We start from the raw sequence: 20,477 nt of genomic DNA, 5'->3' as shown, positions 1-20,477 counted from the left end.
AAAGAATTATTATTATATTATTTGTGAGTAAGGATCGAGTATCGGGTATTAATTTAATTTTTGATACTCGTGCCATTACCCGTCTCATTATCCGTTTTGTTACCCAACCTGTAAATACCCGTTAATATTTTGTAGTATTATCATTTATTAATAATTTATATATATATATTCTAGAATAAAAGTTAAAGCCTAAGTTCAACTTAACTTTACTTTTAATAGAAAATGATTGTTATTTATACATTTTGTTATTTATATATGAATTCGTGCTGCAGTGCGGGAAAATAACCTTTTTTGTTTTATTTTTATAAAATTATATTATTATGTACTATAATTATTTGATATATTATATAATATAATATTTTTTTGAGTCATATTATATAGTACTAATTATTTTTTGTGTATAATATAAAATAAATGCATATGGGGATGGACTATACATTTCCATGTACTTGAAAACGTTTATATATATGTACATTTTATAAATACATACGTTTTATCACAATAAGTTATGTTTCATTTGCTATTTTTTTGAGTAACCATTTTCTGATTACAACAAATTAATAATAAGATTCGGTTATTATATTTTGTAATTAATTACAATGGCATTTTGTATAATATACCACATGAGAGTAGGGTTAATTGTTTAGAACATTACTTAAATAATATAATAGAGATATCTGATATATATCTTCGTTAATATTCTACGTCAACCTAACAATAACTGAACCTAAAGCAAAGTTTGTAAACAATTCAACGTGACCTAATCCTACATAAAAAGTATAATGTTCCATTCAGAGTGGTCAAAAAGTATTAATTCTTTAACAGAACCTCTCTATGTATTGTATAATGAACTAGTTTGGTTATAACTAAAAGGGACATGGTTGTTGACATAGAAACATTTTATACTTGGAAGAGAATTTTAAGTAAAATAAACTATTAATAGTCAAATACAGCTTTATGAGGAAATGGAGCAAGTCGCCTTCTATATTTTTGCTAACCAGCGAGTAGTAAAATAAAAGAAATAATAATATACACACCCAACCCTAAAACCATTCCATATCCACTACAACAACTCAATTACAAGTATGCATATATATCTTACTTGCAAAACTTCATCATTCTCATCTTTAGCTCTTCCGTTTAATCTTTTCCAAATTCAACTTCCAAAAGAGAGATAACCGTACCGTAACATCTACTCTTCCTCTTCTTCTGAATTGTCTTCTATGGATATCGAAAAGGCAGGGAGCAGAAGAGAAGAAGAAGAACCCATTGTCCAAAGGCCAAAGCTAGACAAAGGCAAATGCAAAGCTCATGTGTTTGCTCCTCCTATGAACTACAGTCGGATCATGGAGAAACACAAGCAAGAAAAGGTGGGCACCCCCGGGTGGAAAAGAGGTGTTGCGATCTTGGACTTTGTTCTAAGACTCATCGCAGCCATCACTGCCATGGCTGCTGCAGCAAAGATGGCGACAACGGAAGAGACCCTTCCTTTCTTCACTCAGTTCTTGCAGTTCCAAGCTGACTACACTGATCTACCAACTATGTCGTAAGTTACTCCCCAAACGTTAGTCTTAATATAGATTAAGCCAAGAATGTAGTAGGCTTTTTTGAAGGTTTCAGCTGGCTACTTCCTATGTTCGAGCACTAGTTGCCAAGAGAGAAATATATATGTTCTCGACCTATTTATAAGGCATACGAATACTAGTTTGGTACATATGAAGGATCATGAATTAGGTACATAATACTTTATTATATGAAGATTCAAACTTAATTATTTCTTTTGTTTGTTTTGCAGATCTTTTGTGATAGTAAACTCAATCGTGGGCGGCTACCTAACCCTCTCATTGCCTTTTTCAATTGTATGTATCCTCCGTCCTCTCGCGGTGCCTCCTAGGCTCTTCCTGATCTTATGTGACACGGTAATTAATTATTTTCCAGTAAATTAATACTTTTTAACATAGTACTAAAACATGAACGCAAATGCCAAACATGTACAAACAATAATTTCTTGGAACCTTACGATAGAAAGTAAAAGTTAAACGAATCACTAACACAAACGCTAAAGAAAAGAAATTAACCTCCAACGGTTGTATTTCATTAGGCTTATTCTAGATACTCGTTAATGCATACAGTATGGTTGAATATATTGAAGTATCAATAATCTATAACGAACTTATATTTCGATCACAAAATACAATGAATATGTATGTTAATTAATCTGACATATCTCTTTAACTAATCTGTACGGTTGTTATGGTCCAGGCGATGATGGGTCTCACTATGATGGCGGCATCCGCTTCTGCCGCCATAGTTTATTTGGCGCACAACGGGAATTCCAGCTCGAACTGGCTTCCAGTTTGCCAGCAGTTTGGTGACTTTTGCCAAGGAACGAGTGGCGCTGTGGTGGCGTCCTTTATTGCAGCGACTCTACTCATGTTCCTCGTCATCCTTTCTGCTTTTGCTCTCAAGAGATCGACCTGAAAATTTGGATTGATCCTCTCGATTAAATTTCAATGTGCTCTGATATTCATTTGTGTGAAATTTAAATTGTTATTATGTATGATTTGGTTTTGTTGTGCTGTGCTCAGGTTGTATAATGAAAAAAATGTTGTAAATCAATGTTCATTGTGCTAGAAAACAAAAAAAATATATCAATGTTCTATCGTCACACATAGTTTTTATTTTCTTACATAATTTTTGATCAGAATCAGTTTATAGAACTTGTTGACGAGAAAAAATTTAGAATTGAAACAATTAATTTGGCTTAAGATTTTTGCGTTTAAATTAAATTGTTTAATACATACTTGTGAATTTAATAGCTCATTTTACAGGTAAATTCACTATTTCCAAAAGATGTTACAAACTTATAAGTTTGTTTTTCTATTTTGGAGAAAAGCCCGCAAAACCTAGAAAAATCAGTGAAGTGACCTTAGTGCAGTGGCAGGAGGTAAGTCTATTTGTAGAAGGCACCATCACACTCGGGATCGAGTCCCGGCTCCTAAGAATGTAGGAATTTGGCTAATGGGCCGGCCAGTTGTGGCCTAATGGTTGACAAAAAAAAAAACCTAGAAAATTCATATAGCCATGTTAGGACCATATCGAGAATTAAAATATAATGTTTGCGTGCTTAATTATATGGTATTTGGTAGATATTTTGGGTTGAGATCATAAATTTGATCATCTGTCCACCTCTTCTGTTAGTTTGCATTTGATATTTCATCATATTAACTAGATTAAGACCCGTGCTAGAGCACGGATATAAATTCGTTTATTTATACTGTAATTTTTATATAAAATATAATTTATATGATTGTTTTTAAAAGTTTTTTTGGATAGAACATTATGCAATAAAATCATATGCTAAATATGATGGCTAAAAAAAAGACACATATTTTGTAAATTTTATATTGTTAATGATTCTAGATAATTACCCGTGTTATAACACTGGTTAAATTTTATTTTTTACAAAAATAAAAATTTAAAATAAAATTTTAATATATTGTATTAGTTTATGTATGTGAATTTATTTCAACAATGTATATTCTACATCATGAATTAAATGTCATTCTAAGACATAATTTTGTAATTTGGTTTTTAAAAAGATAAGTTATTATATTATGAGTAATTTAATATATTGTTATACTTTTTGTTTTAATGTACTTGGTTTCTTGAAATTCTTTCATATTATAGTGACATATTATTGACATTGCTATAACAAATCAATTTAGAGTGTTTATAGTTTATAACTTTTATATCAAGTTTCAATATATTAAAAATATTTCAAAATAAATTATTTAAAGTTTATATAAAATTATAAAATTGAAAAAAAATATGAAATTGAATTTAAATATTCAAATTTTGATCCGTTACTCAGTAAAATTTTTAATTCAATATATATTATCTTTAAAGAATAATATTACTAAAGCTTGAATAGTTTATAGATTGAACAATTTATATTTGTTTTAAGAATTCAACTTATGGTATATCTGGAAATAAAAATATTTTTTAATTATAATAATTAATATGATAATTTTATTTGTTCACAAAATAGACTCATATATAAAAATGAGAGGTGATGTATAATGATAATTAACAAATTAATATGTTAAGTTAGATATCAAAGGATTTTATTTGATGAATAATTTAATAAAGAAATTAATATGGTAAGTTAGATGATATCAAATGATTTTTTAGAATATTCTTTTTAAGATTTTCGGAAACAACATGCTCTAATAATAAAATCTTTCAAAAATAAATTAAGGTTGCACCCACTATTTAATTTGTAACCAATTAATCTATACCCTATTTGTGATCAATTTATAAAAATTATATAGTCTACAAAATAATGTTGTGTACTTCCGTTTTATTGTAAAGGGGATTGTTTAATATTTTAATTATCTGTAACCTAACTCAAAGTATTCCATTTTTAGAAGATCATTTTATCCTTTTAATCAAACTTATCTAGATATCACATGATTTAGCCAACCAACAGACATCACAATATTATAAGCTCCAAACGTGTCATCCAAATACAAGCATTTAAAAATAGATATATGTTTATCTAATTATCTTTTTCAGTATTATTAAATTAAAACGTGTTAAAAGACAAGCTTGTATCTGGCGGGACCAATCGAAAGATGTAACTGCATATGCATATGGTCCTTTGAGATTTTTAGGAACTATGTTGATAAAAGGTTAGTGGCAGAGTTGCACAAATGCTTACAAAATCAATGTTGAATTGCCTCCTGTGTAAGTAAATTTTAGTTGCTCATTGATTATTGTTATTAAATGCTAAGATGGATAATTATATTTTTGTCTTTTGGTTGCAGTGAGAAGAAGGAGACAAAGTCTCTCTATGTGTGTGTTCGTTACTGAATTGGGATTACAAGATGGCTATACTTAAAATTTTGAATATGACATGATTTTCACAGAAGCAAATGATGAATTTTTGACAATAAAACGAATTTTAAGTGCTTCTTTGTTGAGTTTTTTGCAAGGTCTTTTTCAGGAAGGTGTATGGAAGATGACCTTCTTGAAAGTTTATCCATAAAAACTCTCCATCAGCAGGATTTGTAAAAATGTAACAATTTGCAATCTCACATCAATAAAACATGAACCCATCTCATTTCCTCCAATTCTTTTATATATGAACATATCTAAAGATGGATACATTAAACTTAAATTATAATTATAAATATATAATAGATAACATTTAAGAACAAATTTTACAAAATAATAATATTATATTGAACAATGGATGTATAATAATTTAAATGGATGGCAACAAATCTATTTGTATATTTTCTTATCTAAAAATTTGGAAATGTTAGACAGGGTGGTAGGATATAATCTAAAAATGTTGTAAAAACAGTTTCTTCTATTTTTTTGAATATTATTTAACATTAGATTTCAAAAATATATATTAAGTTTTTCTAGTCACGGTTTGCATACAAGCCTAGTATGAGAAGAAAAAACTGAAGCGAAGGTAAGTTTGTGAAGTTTTACAGATGAGAGAGAGAAACAAAGACAATCGAGCAAAATTGTATAATTCCAAATTAGTCTGTGGGCTCTTTTTTAATATCAAGAATTATGGCGCTCATTCTCCTCTATCATATCTTCGTAAGACTCTTTCATCACATATGGAAAACTACATAGTTAACTGTATTTGGACATAAAAAAAAAAAGTGTATTTGGACATAAAATAAAAATATAAAAAAAACATTCTGCCACGATTGAAGTTTGAGCTTGGTATCAAGTGGTTTTTTTTAAACAAAATATCCCTATAATTTATTTAGATTGAGTTTAATGTTAATTTTATCCCTGTAATTTAATTCTGTTAAGTTTTCAATATATTTTGTCAATCTAGTTTCTAACTGGTGTTCGTTTCTTAAGTATTGCGTTGAATGGCCAATGATGAGCATATCCCTAATAATAAAATGTGTAGATCCTTCTGCATGTGGAATGGGGTTTGCATCCTTGCATATGTGTGTCCATTACGGCACCGTAATGGTAAAATTGTGATGTAAATCCATAGGTTTCTTCTGACTTAAGGACTTCCGAGACATGAATTAATCCATGCAATGATGGTGGTGTGCTATAACAGTGAGATTAGTTGTGAACATCTTCTCTGCTTTTTTTGGAACCATTTGTTGGTGTTGGACACTTAATTGACCCAAATAAAATCTAGCGGTACAAGACTCAAAAAGTTTAATTCCACCCATCATCAAGGAAGCTTGCTGGCTCATTAGCATTGGAATCACCCCAAACATTTATAATGAAACAGAGAATGCTTGAATCAGGTACGTGATCCAAACCAGAGAACGATGAGCTAGCTAGCCCATCCTTCATGATCTTGTAACCTGGTCTTTGTAGATAGTGTAGTCGATCCCGAACTGTATAGTGTAGAAAGTAGAATCCATTTTTGTCGTTAAATTCCATAATGAGTTTTAAGCTTTCTGATTATACTAAAATAAAGTTTATTTTCTTAATATAAAAATGCAACTATACTATATTGATTTCACAATATGGTTATAATATGCATATGAACTTTTTTATGAACGAAGTTGAATAAGATTTATTTTTTTCAATTAGTTTTAAATATAGAATTTCATTCAATAAAGATAACATGGAATTTTATATGCTAGTATATCGTAGAACTTCAGAGAAATGACCATGTCAATTGTGAAATACGCTTTAGGTCAATTTTTGTGTCACCTACAACCATGGCATAGAAGCAAAATGCCATAACATAGAAAAAATCTCTACCAACTCGTCTAATTTGTCATTAACCTAGTTTAGTAGTTTTGGCCTATTGTATAGTTACTTCCTTGAATTTTGGTAAATTTTTTTGGCTACTAGACTTATTTTCCTTTTTTAAAATCTCAATGTGTTGTTTTATTATGAAAAATATATAAATTAAGATATGATATATATAATTTCTCTTCCAGAAAATCAATAAAACATATATGTATGTATGTTATTGTTTCTGTCTCACTGTTAGTATTGTATAGGAAGTACAAGAATATATTGATTGTCATCAAAAGTGTGAAGGACCAAGGCAAACTTAACGTGACAATTAAAAGTGCTCGACAACAAAAAAGTGCTCTAAACCTTGTTGTAAGATTAAATCGTAAGAAAGCCTTTCAATCAAAACAAAGATACAGTATATGTGGTAATAAATACAAAAACTTCAAATTAAATCTATAACCTTTTTTGTGATGGAAACGTAACGCTCACTTCCAAAAAAGTTTGATAATCTCTATACGAATATGGAAGTACACTTGGAATGACTATGAAACATGCAGATTGCAGATGACGACAGTCGATAGGTGTGGCAGAAAAAGCGAGCTTATGAGTGAAAATGATCGACGAAACTTAAAAGACACGTTAAAGGTGTAAAACAGCTTCATTGTACATATATAGAAGAAATTATTTGAACTGTTACAGGTTCCCTGCAAAAAATCTGGTATTTAAGTTTTGTTTTTGGTTCCTTGATTCCCTCAGTCGGCAGGAAAAAAAAACTTAGAAATGATGAATGATAGAACAAATGAGAATAATCTAACAAATGCTATAATATTTTTGTCTTCATTATTCAATGATATTGAGCTTTGTCATTACTTTCTTGACAGTAGGAAATATTATTCCACTCAATAAATTGCTATAAGATAAAGATAACATAACGATACAACCAGTGAATCCAATATTACATTTGTCTTGTTTTATTTCTGCTAAATATTTATGTTTATTCTTATTCTAAACTGTGAACAAAAAAAAAATTACGAATAAACTTTAAATAAAAAACTTAAAAGTGAAAATAAAATCATCATATTGAAAAAGTAGGCGTTATCATACACGGCTTATATACCTAAGAGTGAAGTACAAGCAACCAAAGGATCCAGCTCGTTCCAGTCTCATCCATACTACAAAACAAAAACTAAAAGCTGCCATTAAGGGATCTAATCAATATAACAAGACAAATAAATACATAATCAGAAACGTTTTTAAGGCAAATCACATGACAAATGTCCGGTATTAGAAAAAAGATCCTACACGGGTTTAGAAGATGAGCAGAAGATGGACATAGTAATTCAAGGGTCTCTTGACACGAACCATAACCGCCCATGCCAAAATATGAGGGTAAAGAGTCTTTTGAACCTACCGCAAATTCTGTAGAAATAAAACATTCATACCAAGCAAGGCCCGTCGTTTCAGCAAGCTATTCTCACAACTTCAACTATATAAGCTCTAAAACGGGTGTGTATCTTTTGTTCCCAAGTAAGTCATTTACAAGATGAGAGTCCCACTAATAGATTTCTTGAGATTCTTAGTACTCATTCTTTCTCTTAGTGGCCCTTTAGTTTCTGCAGATGCAACGGCGAGGCAACACTTTAATAGGTATGAAACTGATAACTACGGTTACACACCTCCTTCACCAATTTATGGTGCCCCACCCAGCTACCCAACACCACCAACACCAACTTACAGTCCTCCGATATATCCACCACCATTACAACAACCTCCGACACCAACTTATAGTCCTCCTATTAAACCACCACCGATACAGAAACCTCCAACACCAACTTACAGTCCACCTGTTAAACCCCCACCGGTGCAAATGCCTCCGACACCAACTTACAGCCCTCCGATCAAGCCGCCACCGGTACACAAACCACCGACACCATCTTACAGTCCTCCGGTCAAACCACCACCGATGCACAAGCCTCCAACACCAACTTATAGTCCCCCTGTTCAACCACCACCTGTGCAAAAGCCACCAACACCAACTTACAGTCCACCTATCAAACCACCACCAGTACAAAAGCCTCCAACACCAACCTACAGTCCCCCGATAAAGCCACCACCGGTGCATAAGCCTCCAACACCAATTTATAGTCCTCCTATCAAGCCACCACCAATTCAAAAGCCTCCCACTCCTATCTATAGTCCCCCTATACAGCCACCGCCAATACAAAAGCCACCGACGCCAATATACAGCCCCCCAATCAAGTCGCCACCGGTTCAAAAGCCTCCCACGCCAACGTATAGTCCCCCTGTAAAGCCACCTCCAGTACATAAGCCTCCGACACCAACTTACAGCCCACCAGTCAAGCCACCACCAGTGCAAAAGCCTCCCACACCAACATATAGCCCACCTGTCAAGCCACCACCAGTGCAGAAGCCCCCGACACCAACATACAGTCCACCAGTCATGCCACCGCCAGTACAAAAGCCTCCGACACCAACTTACAGCCCACCAGTCAAGCCACCACCAGTGCAAAAGCCTCCTACACCAACATACAGCCCACCAGTCAAGCCACCACCAGTGCAGAAGCCCCCGCCACCAACATACAGTCCACCAGTCATGCCACCGCCAGTACAAAAGCCTCCGACCCCAACATACAGTCCACCAGTCAAGCCACCACCAGTGCAAAAGCCTCCTACACCAACATACAGCCCACCGGTCAAGCCACCACCAGTGCAGAAGCCCCCGACACCAACATACAGTCCACCAGTCATGCCACCGCCAGTACAAAAACCTCCAACTTATAGTCCACCTATTAAACCACCACCTGTACAGAAGCCTCCGACACCAACATACAGTCCACCAGTTAAGCCACCGCCAATACAAAAACCTCCAACACCAACTTATAGTCCACCTATTAAACCACCACCTATACAGAAGCCTCCGACACCAACATACAGTCCACCAGTCAAGCCACCGCCAATACAAAAACCTCCAACACCAACTTATAGTCCACCTATTAAACCACCACCTATACAGAAGCCTCCGACACCAACATACAGTCCACCAGTCAAGCCACCGCCAATACAAAAACCTCCAACACCAACTTATAGCCCACCAGTTAAACCACCACCAGTGCAGAAGCCTCCGACACCTACATACAGTCCACCAATCAAGCCACCGCCGATACAAAAACCTCTAACACCAACTTATAGCCCTCCTGTTAAACCACCACTAGTGCAGAAACCTCCGACACCAACATATAGTCCACCAGTCAAGCCACCACCAATACAAAAACCGCCAACACCAACTTATAGTCCACCTATTAAACCACCACCAGTGAAACCTCCGACGCCAACTTATAGTCCACCAATCAAGCCACCACCAGTGCATCAACCTCCGACGCCAACATATAGTCCACCTATAAAGCCACCACCAGTGCATCAGCCTCCAACGCCAACATATAGTCCACCTATCAAGCCACCACCAGTGCATCAGTCTCCGACGCCAACATATAGTCCACCTATCAAGCCACCACCAGTGCATCAGCCTCCGACACCAACTTATAGTCCACCTATCAAGCCACCACCAGTCCAAAAGCCTCCAACTCCAACCTATAGTCCTCCTATAAAACCACCACCAGTACAAGTGCCTCCAACCCCAACTTATAGCCCTCCTGTTAAACCACCACCAGTACAAGTGCCTCCAACCCCAACTTACAGCCCTCCTGTACAACCACCACCAGTACAAGTGCCTCCAACACCAACATACAGCCCTCCCGTAAAACCACCACCAATACAATTGCCTCCAACACCTACTACTCCATCGCCTCCACAAGGTGGATACGGTACTCCGCCTCCATATGCATATGTATTGCATCCTATAGATGTAAGCAATTAGAGAAACAAGTTACAATATATAGATATTTCCTAAATTATGGCCAAAAAGGCTTTCTATCACAGAGGATGTGTAAGTTAAAGCTACATATGGTACTGCATATTATGTGGTAAAATAAAGAAAGTTTTATAGTTGGTTGTTTATAAAAATGTTACAATCGAGATCCGTCTTGATATCTTAGAATGGTATGCCATACTTTGAGTTGAAGTGTTATCTATGTTCGCATTTTCTAAAATTTTTAACAACGAAAGTAAGTTTTGTGTTAAGATAATCAACCTCAAATAAACTATGTTGATTTTTTATAAATTAAAGTTCAAACTTGAATTCCATAGAACAATTTTGGCAGCTCTATACTTAACTGCTCTAATATATATATATATATATATATATATATATATATATATATTTAATTTAACAGTAAAAAAAATCATAAATCAGACTCAGTATCTACCAAACACTACTCCACCCCTCTCTGAAATTATAATGAATAGCATATTCGTATGGTTTAGTAGCAAATTGTATGATAAAGAGAACATGTTCCTTGTTTAATTTGTATTATTATCTGAAGAAATACGAAACATTTCTGACCCAAACTTTAAGTCATCTTGAGGATGGAATTACAGAATGGACACCAAATGAAGCGAACCACTTATATTAATATATATATATATATATATATCTATATATATATATAATACTATTTAATATTTGCAAGGAGGTATATCTTGTGAGTTAGTAACTAAAACTTTTTTGGGCAATTTTCGACCAAATTCCAAGAAAAAATTCAAGGAGATTTGTTGGAATTCATGTTGATATACTCTAAGCACTGAGCAGCTTCGGATAGCGCCAGACGATTTTGCGTATTTTGGTGTTAAATGAACACATGAGAGTCATGGTGGTTGTCTGTAGGATCAATGTTGCAACGAGAAGGGGTATTGTCGTCTTTGTCTATAACTCCTTAGTAAATTTGGTCTCATCTTCTTATTAGACTTTTAAAAAATAAAAAGTAAACACAAATCCTAAATAATTTGACATTAAATTATGCTTCATAAAGGACAACATAAACCATCTTCAGTCACTAAGATAACACACAAACTTCAGTTCAAGCATGGACTTGAAAAGAACAACTTATATAGTTAGATGGCTCTACACACATATATTATATTACATATTACATGAAAGACACAATATAAAGATTATAAACGGTGGGTTCTTATGGGATACCGATGATGGGGAAGAAAGGAACGTAATAACTGGTAGGAGCCAACCCCCACTCGGGAGGAACAGGAATATCAACGGTCTTGGATGAACCAAAAGAGCCGAGGTTTCTTGGGCATGACTTCAAGAAGATCAGCTTTGAAGAGAGACCATATTTGTCACCCCCGAGCTTAACAATCTTCGACTTAACATTATTTTTGGAAGCATAGAGTTGCTTGAAGCTTCCTTGGAGTTCCGCTTCACAGTTCGATTTTACCCTAGAGGGAAGTTCTGACATGAACTCGCCTTTCTTGTCAGTTGTGACGGTAAAACGTGTGTTTCTGTGGCTACAGCTAACCCTGACCGTAATCCCTACAACGAAGATATAAAGTCTAGTCAAGAGTTGTTTTGAGTATAGATAAGTGTATACTATTAAAACGATGTTTTAGCCATAAGAGAGTTGGTACTGTATTGAAATTACCTGAGTAATCATAATCGCTGGGACAGTCGAAACAAGAGACTTTTCCTTCGACGTGTGCGTGTGAAGCATATACCACGAGGCAAGATGAGAGCGCTGCCGAGAAAAGGAACAAAGATAAGAAATTTAACTGCCAAGCCATTGGAGAAGGCACAAATCACTTGAGGAATACATTATGTAGAAGATGTGTGTGTATATATAAGTAAAAAAAGAGATATTTTAACGATACAAGGACAGTCACAAGTTTTACAATTGCTTCATTACTGAATGGGTCCCAAAAAACGAGCATGGTAGTTGGCTTGGCGTTAAATGAACGTGTATCTAAAATCTTATCTCCATGCAATTCAATTTAATAGTATAACTTTTTGGTATATGATAATTTATGGGAATTCTAGTCAGTTAATAAGTTAGGAAAATTTGACGGAAATAAAACTTTGTTGGTGCTAATTAACGTTTTAATAGTATAAGTTGTTCAAAGATTGCAAGCCATCGATAGAAAACATAAAACTTTCTAATTTACTATCTTCGCGTACATCGCAGAACTAGTCCAGTTTTTGATTAATTTTATTGACAAAAGCATATAACAGGAAAAAATACTATTAACTTTTTCATATGAAGTATTCGAATGATATAAGAGTTAACTTATTAAAATATTTTGCGTAAGAGTAAAATTATATTCTTGAACAAAAAGTAAAAGTAGTAACATTTGTGGTGGGAAAAATAAAATCTCAAAATGAAACAGTATTATAGTTGTCACAAGAATTAAATACAGAAGCGAAGTCCGAGTATGCAAAATACTAGTCAACATGATTTTAATAAGAGCAATAAATTGTTGCGTTCGTTCCACCGTACTCCTTACTCTATTTTCATGCAATTGTCATTTCACCGTCGGTGGCTCTCCTTAGTCCTTATGGTTTTTTGTCGCACTGTTTTATTATAAAGAATGTAAATATCATTTAGGAAATGGCATTTTAGGTTTGTATATGAAAAAGGATGGTCTCATACCAAAACAAAAGTTCAAAAAACATGGAAGCATAAAACATTTGAGATTAATTAAACTTTCCGTGAAGAGAATATATATTGCTAAGAAGATATATGAAGCAAACTCAATCTAGAGACTCCCCTAAGAGAAACCGAGACATAAAACAAGAACAAAAAACGAAATAAGCATGCTTTCTCACTTTACCAAGATCCTCATTTAATTAGGACAAATTAAAAAAAAAGTTGCATAAAAATCTGATATCATTATGAGTGTTTAAACCAAAATAAGTATTACCCCATTTTTGCGATATAATATTTCTGATATTTAATGTTAAGAGAATAAGAGATGGCCAAATAAATGCAGATCATATTTGTCTTTAACTTTGAGTAGGTTCAAACGCTAGTAGGACCAGTCTCCATTCCCCAGTCTGTTTTCTTAAAGATTCTATGAAATTTTCTTTTAAATCAGGTGGTTTAGTAATTCAACTATATTGATGTTTCAATTAAAAGTATAAAGATCAGTGTTTTATATTATTTTCACTAATTTACATAAATCGACCTTAACTTAAAAATATTGAACCCTAAATCTAAAAGCTTTACTTAAACCCAAAACAATGTGTAAAAAGGGTATACTCCTAGAGATACATCATAAGGAATCAAAAGACCAAGTTAAAACGCACGTCGAATAAAAACTGGTAAACTCTTAATGATACAACATATGCAACACAAACGTATAAATATGAAATGTACCCTAAAGAATAAATTCAAAAGAAATCACCAAAAGTGAATAAGTGAAATTTTTTTAATGATTGCTAGAGAGTCTTTATTTGTTTTATTGATTAGTTTTCTAAAATTTTGTAAAGTCTTCTAAACAATCTATGTATTTTTAGTGATATTTTCCATAACTTTATTTTGTGAAAAGAAAGTGTATAAAATCATGAACCAATAACATAATAATCAAATTTATTAACAATTCTAGATATTCTTTTGTTTTAATTGAGTAAAACAAAATTTTTATTGACTTTACAAAAATCTGAATCCAATAGCCCCAAATTAAGATTTTAAATGATTTTTTTTACAAATCACAAACTAATAACACTAAACTTTAACAAAATCTTAATTCATACATAACATTTAAAATCTTTAAAAATCTAATTAAATCACAAACAAGTAACATCCCCTAAAAGAAATCTATGAAAATATTTATATAATAGAGTCAAAACATAAAAGTATAGAAAATTTACAAAGATAATAACAAATATTTGGAATTTTATGGGTTTAAAAACAGAAAATGTAAAAATTATATTATTATAATACTTTAAAAAACTCTAAAAGCAATAACACAATTTTGAAGTTTTTGTGGGATCAACTGGCCCTTCAGCGCTTATTGGGTCTGCCCTCTTGTCTGCAAGATACTTAGAGCATTTCTATTCTATTGCTTGGTCCTTAACAAAGTTGTTTAGCAAATTTTAATTATCAATTTTTAAAAAGTTAAGTTAAGAACTTTATTAAGAAAATGTTAAATTTCATGGGTCCAACGGTAAATCCTAAATTTGGGGTCCTTTAACAAAAATATTATTTTGGAAAGTATTATATTTTAAGTAGAATTATTTTGTTTAAATTTTTAAATATTATATATTTAATAAAACTTAAAAAATGGTTGCATTTCATAAAATTTTAAACAAACATGACATAAAAACATATAAAAAATAGATTACAAAACGATTAATTGTAATCTTGTGTGACAACCTGTCCCGTAGACCCCACTAATCCCGGCTAGCCGTCCCATGGACCCCAAGCTAGCCCTGCAGGGCATCGATCCTAACACCTCACCGTGGAAAGGAACTCACATCCAAATCCACCAGTAGGTTATTGGTGCGCCAGACGTTCCTCGAACTCTGGTCCCCACCCTTTAACAACCTTCCCACAGGACAAGCTGTCACCAATTGATCTGCAGGTGACAGCTTGTCCTGTGGGAGGGTTGTTAAAGGATGGGGACCAGGATTCGAGGAACACCTGGCGCACCAATAACCTACTGGTGGATTTGGATGTGAGTTCGTTTCCACGGTGAGGGGTTAGGATCGATGCCCTGCAGGGCCAGCTTAGGGTGGTGTCGATCGACACTCCCTCTGCAACTGCGATCCGCGCGAAGTCGAGAGTCAAATCTCGCTCCCAAATCACCACCAAATCGTCCAATACTCAGAACTCAAACTTTGTACATCCATAGGGACCTGTATCAATCAATCCCAGCAAGAAAAACACACAAACAAGCAACAACAAGCAAGAACAAGGGAATCAAAGGCTTAGATTAGCCATGGTCATGAACTCACCTCCTAAAATGAAAACCAACCGTTAACTATCAAATCCCTCCGGTGAAAAGCTATCACTAGACGTCACGAACCTTTCCACAAAATTTCAGCACGATCAGATCTCAGATGAAACCGAAATCGATCCCGAAACACCCGCTGGTCTCAAACCGCGTCTGAGAAGAAACGTCCCACCAAACTGCTGATATCTCTTACAATATTAACTCAAATTCACTTCTGTAAAAAGGAGAGTGTACGAAAATCTCTTAGGTACAATCCTACCAAATATTAATACCTTTCAAAACGCTTTGAGCAGTCGGATCCTCCTTCTCCCAAACCCTGACGATTCTGTTCCTTTTGCTATGAACACTCAAGTTTACTCTCCCTTCTCCTCTTTCTCTTTGTTTCCAGCGGTTAGACAACAACAAAACACGACCTAGGTCGTTCTCCTACTTAAATATCACGGTTTAATGGTTCTCCTTAAACCAAACCGACCAAAATCGACGATTAAAACAATATGATCGAACCAGATAACATTGGTGTTGACCGACACCACCTTGGTGTCGATCGACACCCATCCCAGAAAAACCAATTTTTGGTTTGCGGATGTTACAATTCTCCTCCACCAACATAGATTCGTCCTCGAATCTCAAACAACCATCAGTCAAGGACTCCTGTGCAACCGTCCCCACGGTCCACACTCCTCCGACCGATCTACAGAAGGTCACCTCTAGGCGATAGACTCACGCTCCAGGCGTTATTTGCTCTCGACTTTTTGGATTTTCCTTTACTCATAGGCCTAAACCTTGAATTTTTATTGGCTCCTCATCAAACCTAAGTCTGCATGCCAAATGTTGGCTCCTCATCGGGCCTAGACCCGCATGCCATAATATATATATATATATATAAGGAAAAATCCAAAACTCGTCTCTCGGGTTGCCACCCTACAGCGCGCCCCCGGATCGTCATCCGAACTCGATATACCAACCATACTCCCAAGCCACAAAGTCTCTGAATATGGCAGTACTAGGAGAACCTAAGTCCTCCAAGAGCCGCAAGCAAACAATTCTGAACACGTTTGAGTCCTATCCCTATTCAGGTTTCCTTCCCGTGGCTCGCGTAAAACATCTCAATGTCCTACCAACCACATATTCCCTCACTGGAATACCTCATGACCACACAAGGATCATATACATGCCACAAGGGCCGCCACCAAGGCCAAACAAAATATCCTAAAGAGGACCGCCACCAAGGCCAAACAAAATGTCCTAAAGAGGACCGCCACCAAGGCCAAACAAAATGTCCTAAAGAGGACCGCCACCAAGGCCAAACAAATGTCCTAAAGAGGACCGTCACAAAGACCATCTGTCCCGAAGGACCATCACAAAGACCATCTGTCCCGAAGGACCGTCACAAAGACACTCTGGCTAAACAGCCCATCACAAAGACCACGCAATGGCTAAACAGCCCGCCACAAAGGCCACACACGGCTAAACAGCCCGCCACAAAGGCCACACAATGTCTAAAAAGACCGCCACACACGGGCACACTGACTCAAAAGTCCACCACTAAGGCCACACAAGCCCCTCCAAGGCTATTTACCGCTAAAATGGACAAATTCAAACTCCCAAAAAACTTTCCATATTTAGCACTTTCCATTTCTGGATATTTTCCACTTTGGAAACTTCTATTTCAGGAAACTTTCCTCCAGAAACCCCGCCTCACGGAAACTTTGTACCCCAAACACCACCTCATCTTGTTACTGAGTCGCACAACCAACCACCCCAAGCGACCGAGTAACAAGAGAGATGGGCTGGAATACTCCATTCCCGCTCCAGCCACAGATTACAGATGGGACCAGGCTAAACAAGCTCAAGTCGCGGCTTGCTTCTCATACCACTTCTTGAACCTTGCTTTCATCTTCGCCTCAGGCTCCCAAGTCTGCTCCTCAACACCATCACAGTCCCACAGGACTCTCATCAAAGGAATCTTCTTCTTCCGAAGTTCCTTGATCCTCCTCTTGAGAACCCTCACTGGTCTCGCCTCCAATGTCATGTTAGGCTGAAGATCCTCAGGAATCTTAGCCAACACCTACTCACCCTCACGGAGACACTTTCACAACATAGACACATAGAAAACCTTATGGAATGCACGCATAACCTCGGGTAACTCCAGTCTATATGCCAATGGTCCAACCCGCTCAATCACTCTGAATGGACCCATATACCTTGGACTCAACTTAGTCTCTGATAATGACCTGTTCGGACCCCGCAACATGGCCATCTTGAGGTACACTCTGTCTCCTACCTGAAACTCAAGATCTCTCCTCCTCCTATCAGCATAACTCCCCTGTCTATCCTGAGCCTCCTTCATGTTTAGCTTGAGAACCCGAATCTTCTCGGAGGTCTCCTGAACGAAACTACCACCAAACATGCTCCTCTCCCCCACCTGAGTCTAGCATAATGGTGTACGACATGGTCTCCCATACAAAGCCTCATAAGGAGCCATCTTAATACTTGCCTGATAACTATTGTTGTAAGCAAACTCTACCAGGTTCAGGTGATCTGCCCAATGGCCACCCCATTCCAACACACACATCCTCAGCAAATCCTCCAGCGTCTGGATCGTCCTCTCAGACTGTCCATCTGTCTGGGGATGATAAGCTGTACTCATATGCACCTTAGTGCCCATCTCTGCCTGAAATACCTTCCAGAACACCGAAGTGAACTTAGAATCCCTGTCAGACACAATGCTCGCTGGCACCCCATGCAATCTGACTATCTCTCTCACATACTTCTTAGCCAAGACCGCTGCTCCATCAATCTTCTTAATGGACAGAAAATATGCTGACTTAGTCAACCGGTCCACAATGACCCAAATAGCATCAAAAGTCCGTGACACTGGCAATCCTACCACAAAATCCATCATGATCATATCCCACTTCCACTCTGGAATGGGTAGACTCTTTAGTAATCCGCTTGGAACCTGATGCTCAGCCTCCACCATCTGGCACACGTCGCACCTCGCGACCCAACTAGCCACAACCTTCTTCATCCCGACCTAATGATAGTACCTCTTGAGATCACGGTACATCTTAGTCGTTCCTGGATGAATAGAAAACATGCTTGCATGAGCCTCCCTCAAGATCTCCTATCTCAAATCCTCATCCTTGGGCACACAAATCCGACCGTGCACCAAGATAGTACCATTAGTTGAGACCTGATACTCTGAATCAACATCCTTAGAGACATTCACCAGCCCCAAATCCTTCTCCTGAGCCAACCACACCCTGCTCAGAAGATCCGCTCTATAAGCCGCCACCTAACCCAATGGTTCTCGAGAAAACCGCACACAAGCTCAACGCACTGATCTCTCCTACCAGAGACTTCATCTCCTGGTCATGTTGTAATCTGCCAAACCAAGGAAACTCCTGATCTCAGTGACATTCTGTAGTCTAGGCCAATCCCTGATAGTCTGAATCTTCTCCGGATCTACAGAAACTCACTCTGCATAAACAATGTGACCCAGAGAACCCATCTCACGCTGCCAAAAACTACACTTGCTCAACTTAGCAAACAACTTCTGCTCTCGCAGCTTCTCCAGAAATGCCCTCAAATTCACTGCATGCTCCTCAGGACTCTTAGAAAATACCAGGATATCATCAACGAAAATGATGACAGACACGTTCTGAAACTCCTGAAACACACTGTTCATCAATCTCATAAACGTTGTTGGCGCGTTAGTCAACCCAAAAGGCATCTCCATGAACTCATAATGCCCATACTTCGTCCTGAAAACCGTCTTTCTCACATCTGCCTCATCTATTGGTATCTGATGATAACTCGACACCAGACCTACGTTGGAGAACCAAGTAGCACCTCCCAGTTGATCCAACAACTCATCAATCCTGGGAAGAGGGTACTTGTTCTTGACAGTGACCCGGTTCAAACCCCATTAGTCAATGCACAAGCGGAAACTCCCATCCTTCTTCTTAATAAATAACACCAGTGCTCTCCACGGTGATACACTAGAACGTATAAATCCCTTGCTCCATAAATCCTCTAGTTGCTTCCTCAACTCAACTAAACAAATACTCAAGTATGCCGACATCAACTCGCCGCCACCTAAATATCAACCCTCTTGTTCGTCCAAGAACCTCTAGTAACTTGCCACTTAGGAAAACTTCCACAAGTTAACTTATTCCAGAAATAGCTTTTCTACTTGGCAATTCTCCACAGTAAATCATCAATATGAGCGTAATAAAACAAACAAGTACCATACGTTCGCATATTCTGATTCACCGCGTCAAATGCTTTGCAGGCAGCTAACTCAAACCACTTGACTTATTCCCTCCAACAAGCTTACCAAAACCTTGAATCTAGCAACCCTGTCCATCTCCAATGAACTTCATCCAGCATCGCAACGATTAGTTTATCCTGCCATGAAGGCTTCTCGTGAACTTATGTATCTGGCAAACATGCCTTTCCCGGCTCAAACCTGCTGTAACTCCCCTTCTCGGGACTCCAGCACCACCGGCCTCAAAATCCTGGCGCACAGCCAAACATTCATAACCGCTCTGGTCATAAAACCCTGTCCCAAAGGTCAACACATCCAAAACCCGAGATTAAACCACCGTCAATCTCTCGAGGTCTACATTCAATCGTTATGTTTATACTCACGCCCTAGGAATTGCTTGCTCCCAACTCTTCCACTCTTAGGTCGCAACTTTCGAGTCATACCGATCTCACTCTCAGACCAGCGTCTTCGAGTTATACCGTCTCACTCTTGGACCACAATCCTCAAGATCTCGGTATCAGGGGAACTACTCATCCCCTCAGGAGAACAACATCCCCTTTGCCACTCTCGGAGCCCTCAG

General features: G+C 36.8%; 3 protein-coding genes across 3 annotated transcripts; 2 read left to right on the top strand and 1 right to left on the bottom strand.

The window, feature by feature from the left end:
• The first annotated feature begins 1,117 nt into the window (after positions 1–1,117).
• Positions 1,118–2,668, top strand: LOC104786992 (casparian strip membrane protein 3-like). The gene is made up of 3 exons (XM_010512478.3): positions 1,118–1,546; positions 1,796–1,919; positions 2,263–2,668. Exons 1-3 carry the CDS (start codon positions 1,224–1,226, stop codon positions 2,479–2,481), a joined length of 666 nt encoding a protein of 221 aa, XP_010510780.2. The 5' UTR covers positions 1,118–1,223; the 3' UTR covers positions 2,482–2,668.
• Positions 2,669–7,863: 5,195 nt separating this feature from the next.
• On the top strand, positions 7,864–10,788 carry LOC104786989 (uncharacterized). Its single transcript, XM_010512477.3, has one exon. It carries the CDS (start codon positions 8,291–8,293, stop codon positions 10,640–10,642), a length of 2,352 nt encoding a protein of 783 aa, XP_010510779.2. The 5' UTR covers positions 7,864–8,290; the 3' UTR covers positions 10,643–10,788.
• An 868-nt stretch (positions 10,789–11,656) lies between these two features.
• On the bottom strand, positions 11,657–12,517 carry LOC104789279 (uncharacterized). Its single transcript, XM_087450448.1, has 2 exons — positions 12,318–12,517; positions 11,657–12,208 (listed from the first exon to the last, which is right to left on the bottom strand). The coding sequence occupies exons 1-2, from the start codon at positions 12,454–12,456 to the stop codon at positions 11,853–11,855; spliced, it is 495 nt and encodes a 164-aa protein (XP_087306574.1). The 5' UTR covers positions 12,457–12,517; the 3' UTR covers positions 11,657–11,852.
• Positions 12,518–20,477: the final 7,960 nt, after the last annotated feature.

Source organism: Camelina sativa, chromosome 5, assembly GCF_030686135.1.
Source record: "Camelina sativa cultivar CO46 ecotype springtype chromosome 5, ASM3068613v1".
NCBI lineage: Eukaryota > Viridiplantae > Streptophyta > Magnoliopsida > Brassicales > Brassicaceae > Camelina > Camelina sativa.
The sequence above is the reverse complement of the archived record's forward strand: the minus strand, read 5'-3'. Positions and strand labels throughout refer to the sequence as shown.

Excerpts from the sequence above, each read along its gene's own strand:
- LOC104786992 (XM_010512478.3), top strand. The coding sequence starts at position 1,224 with ATGGATATCGAAAAGGCAGGGAGCAGAAGAGAAGAAGAAGAACCCATT. Across the intron at positions 1,547-1,795 it reads ACTGATCTACCAACTATGTC|ATCTTTTGTGATAGTAAACT; the intron begins GTAAGTTACTCC and ends TTTGTTTTGCAG. Across the intron at positions 1,920-2,262 it reads TCCTGATCTTATGTGACACG|GCGATGATGGGTCTCACTAT; the intron begins GTAATTAATTAT and ends GTTATGGTCCAG.
- LOC104786989 (XM_010512477.3), top strand. The coding sequence starts at position 8,291 with ATGAGAGTCCCACTAATAGATTTCTTGAGATTCTTAGTACTCATTCTT.
- LOC104789279 (XM_087450448.1), bottom strand. The coding sequence starts at position 12,456 with ATGGCTTGGCAGTTAAATTTCTTATCTTTGTTCCTTTTCTCGGCAGCG. Across the intron at positions 12,209-12,317 it reads CAGCGATTATGATTACTCAG|GGATTACGGTCAGGGTTAGC; the intron begins GTAATTTCAATA and ends TCTTCGTTGTAG.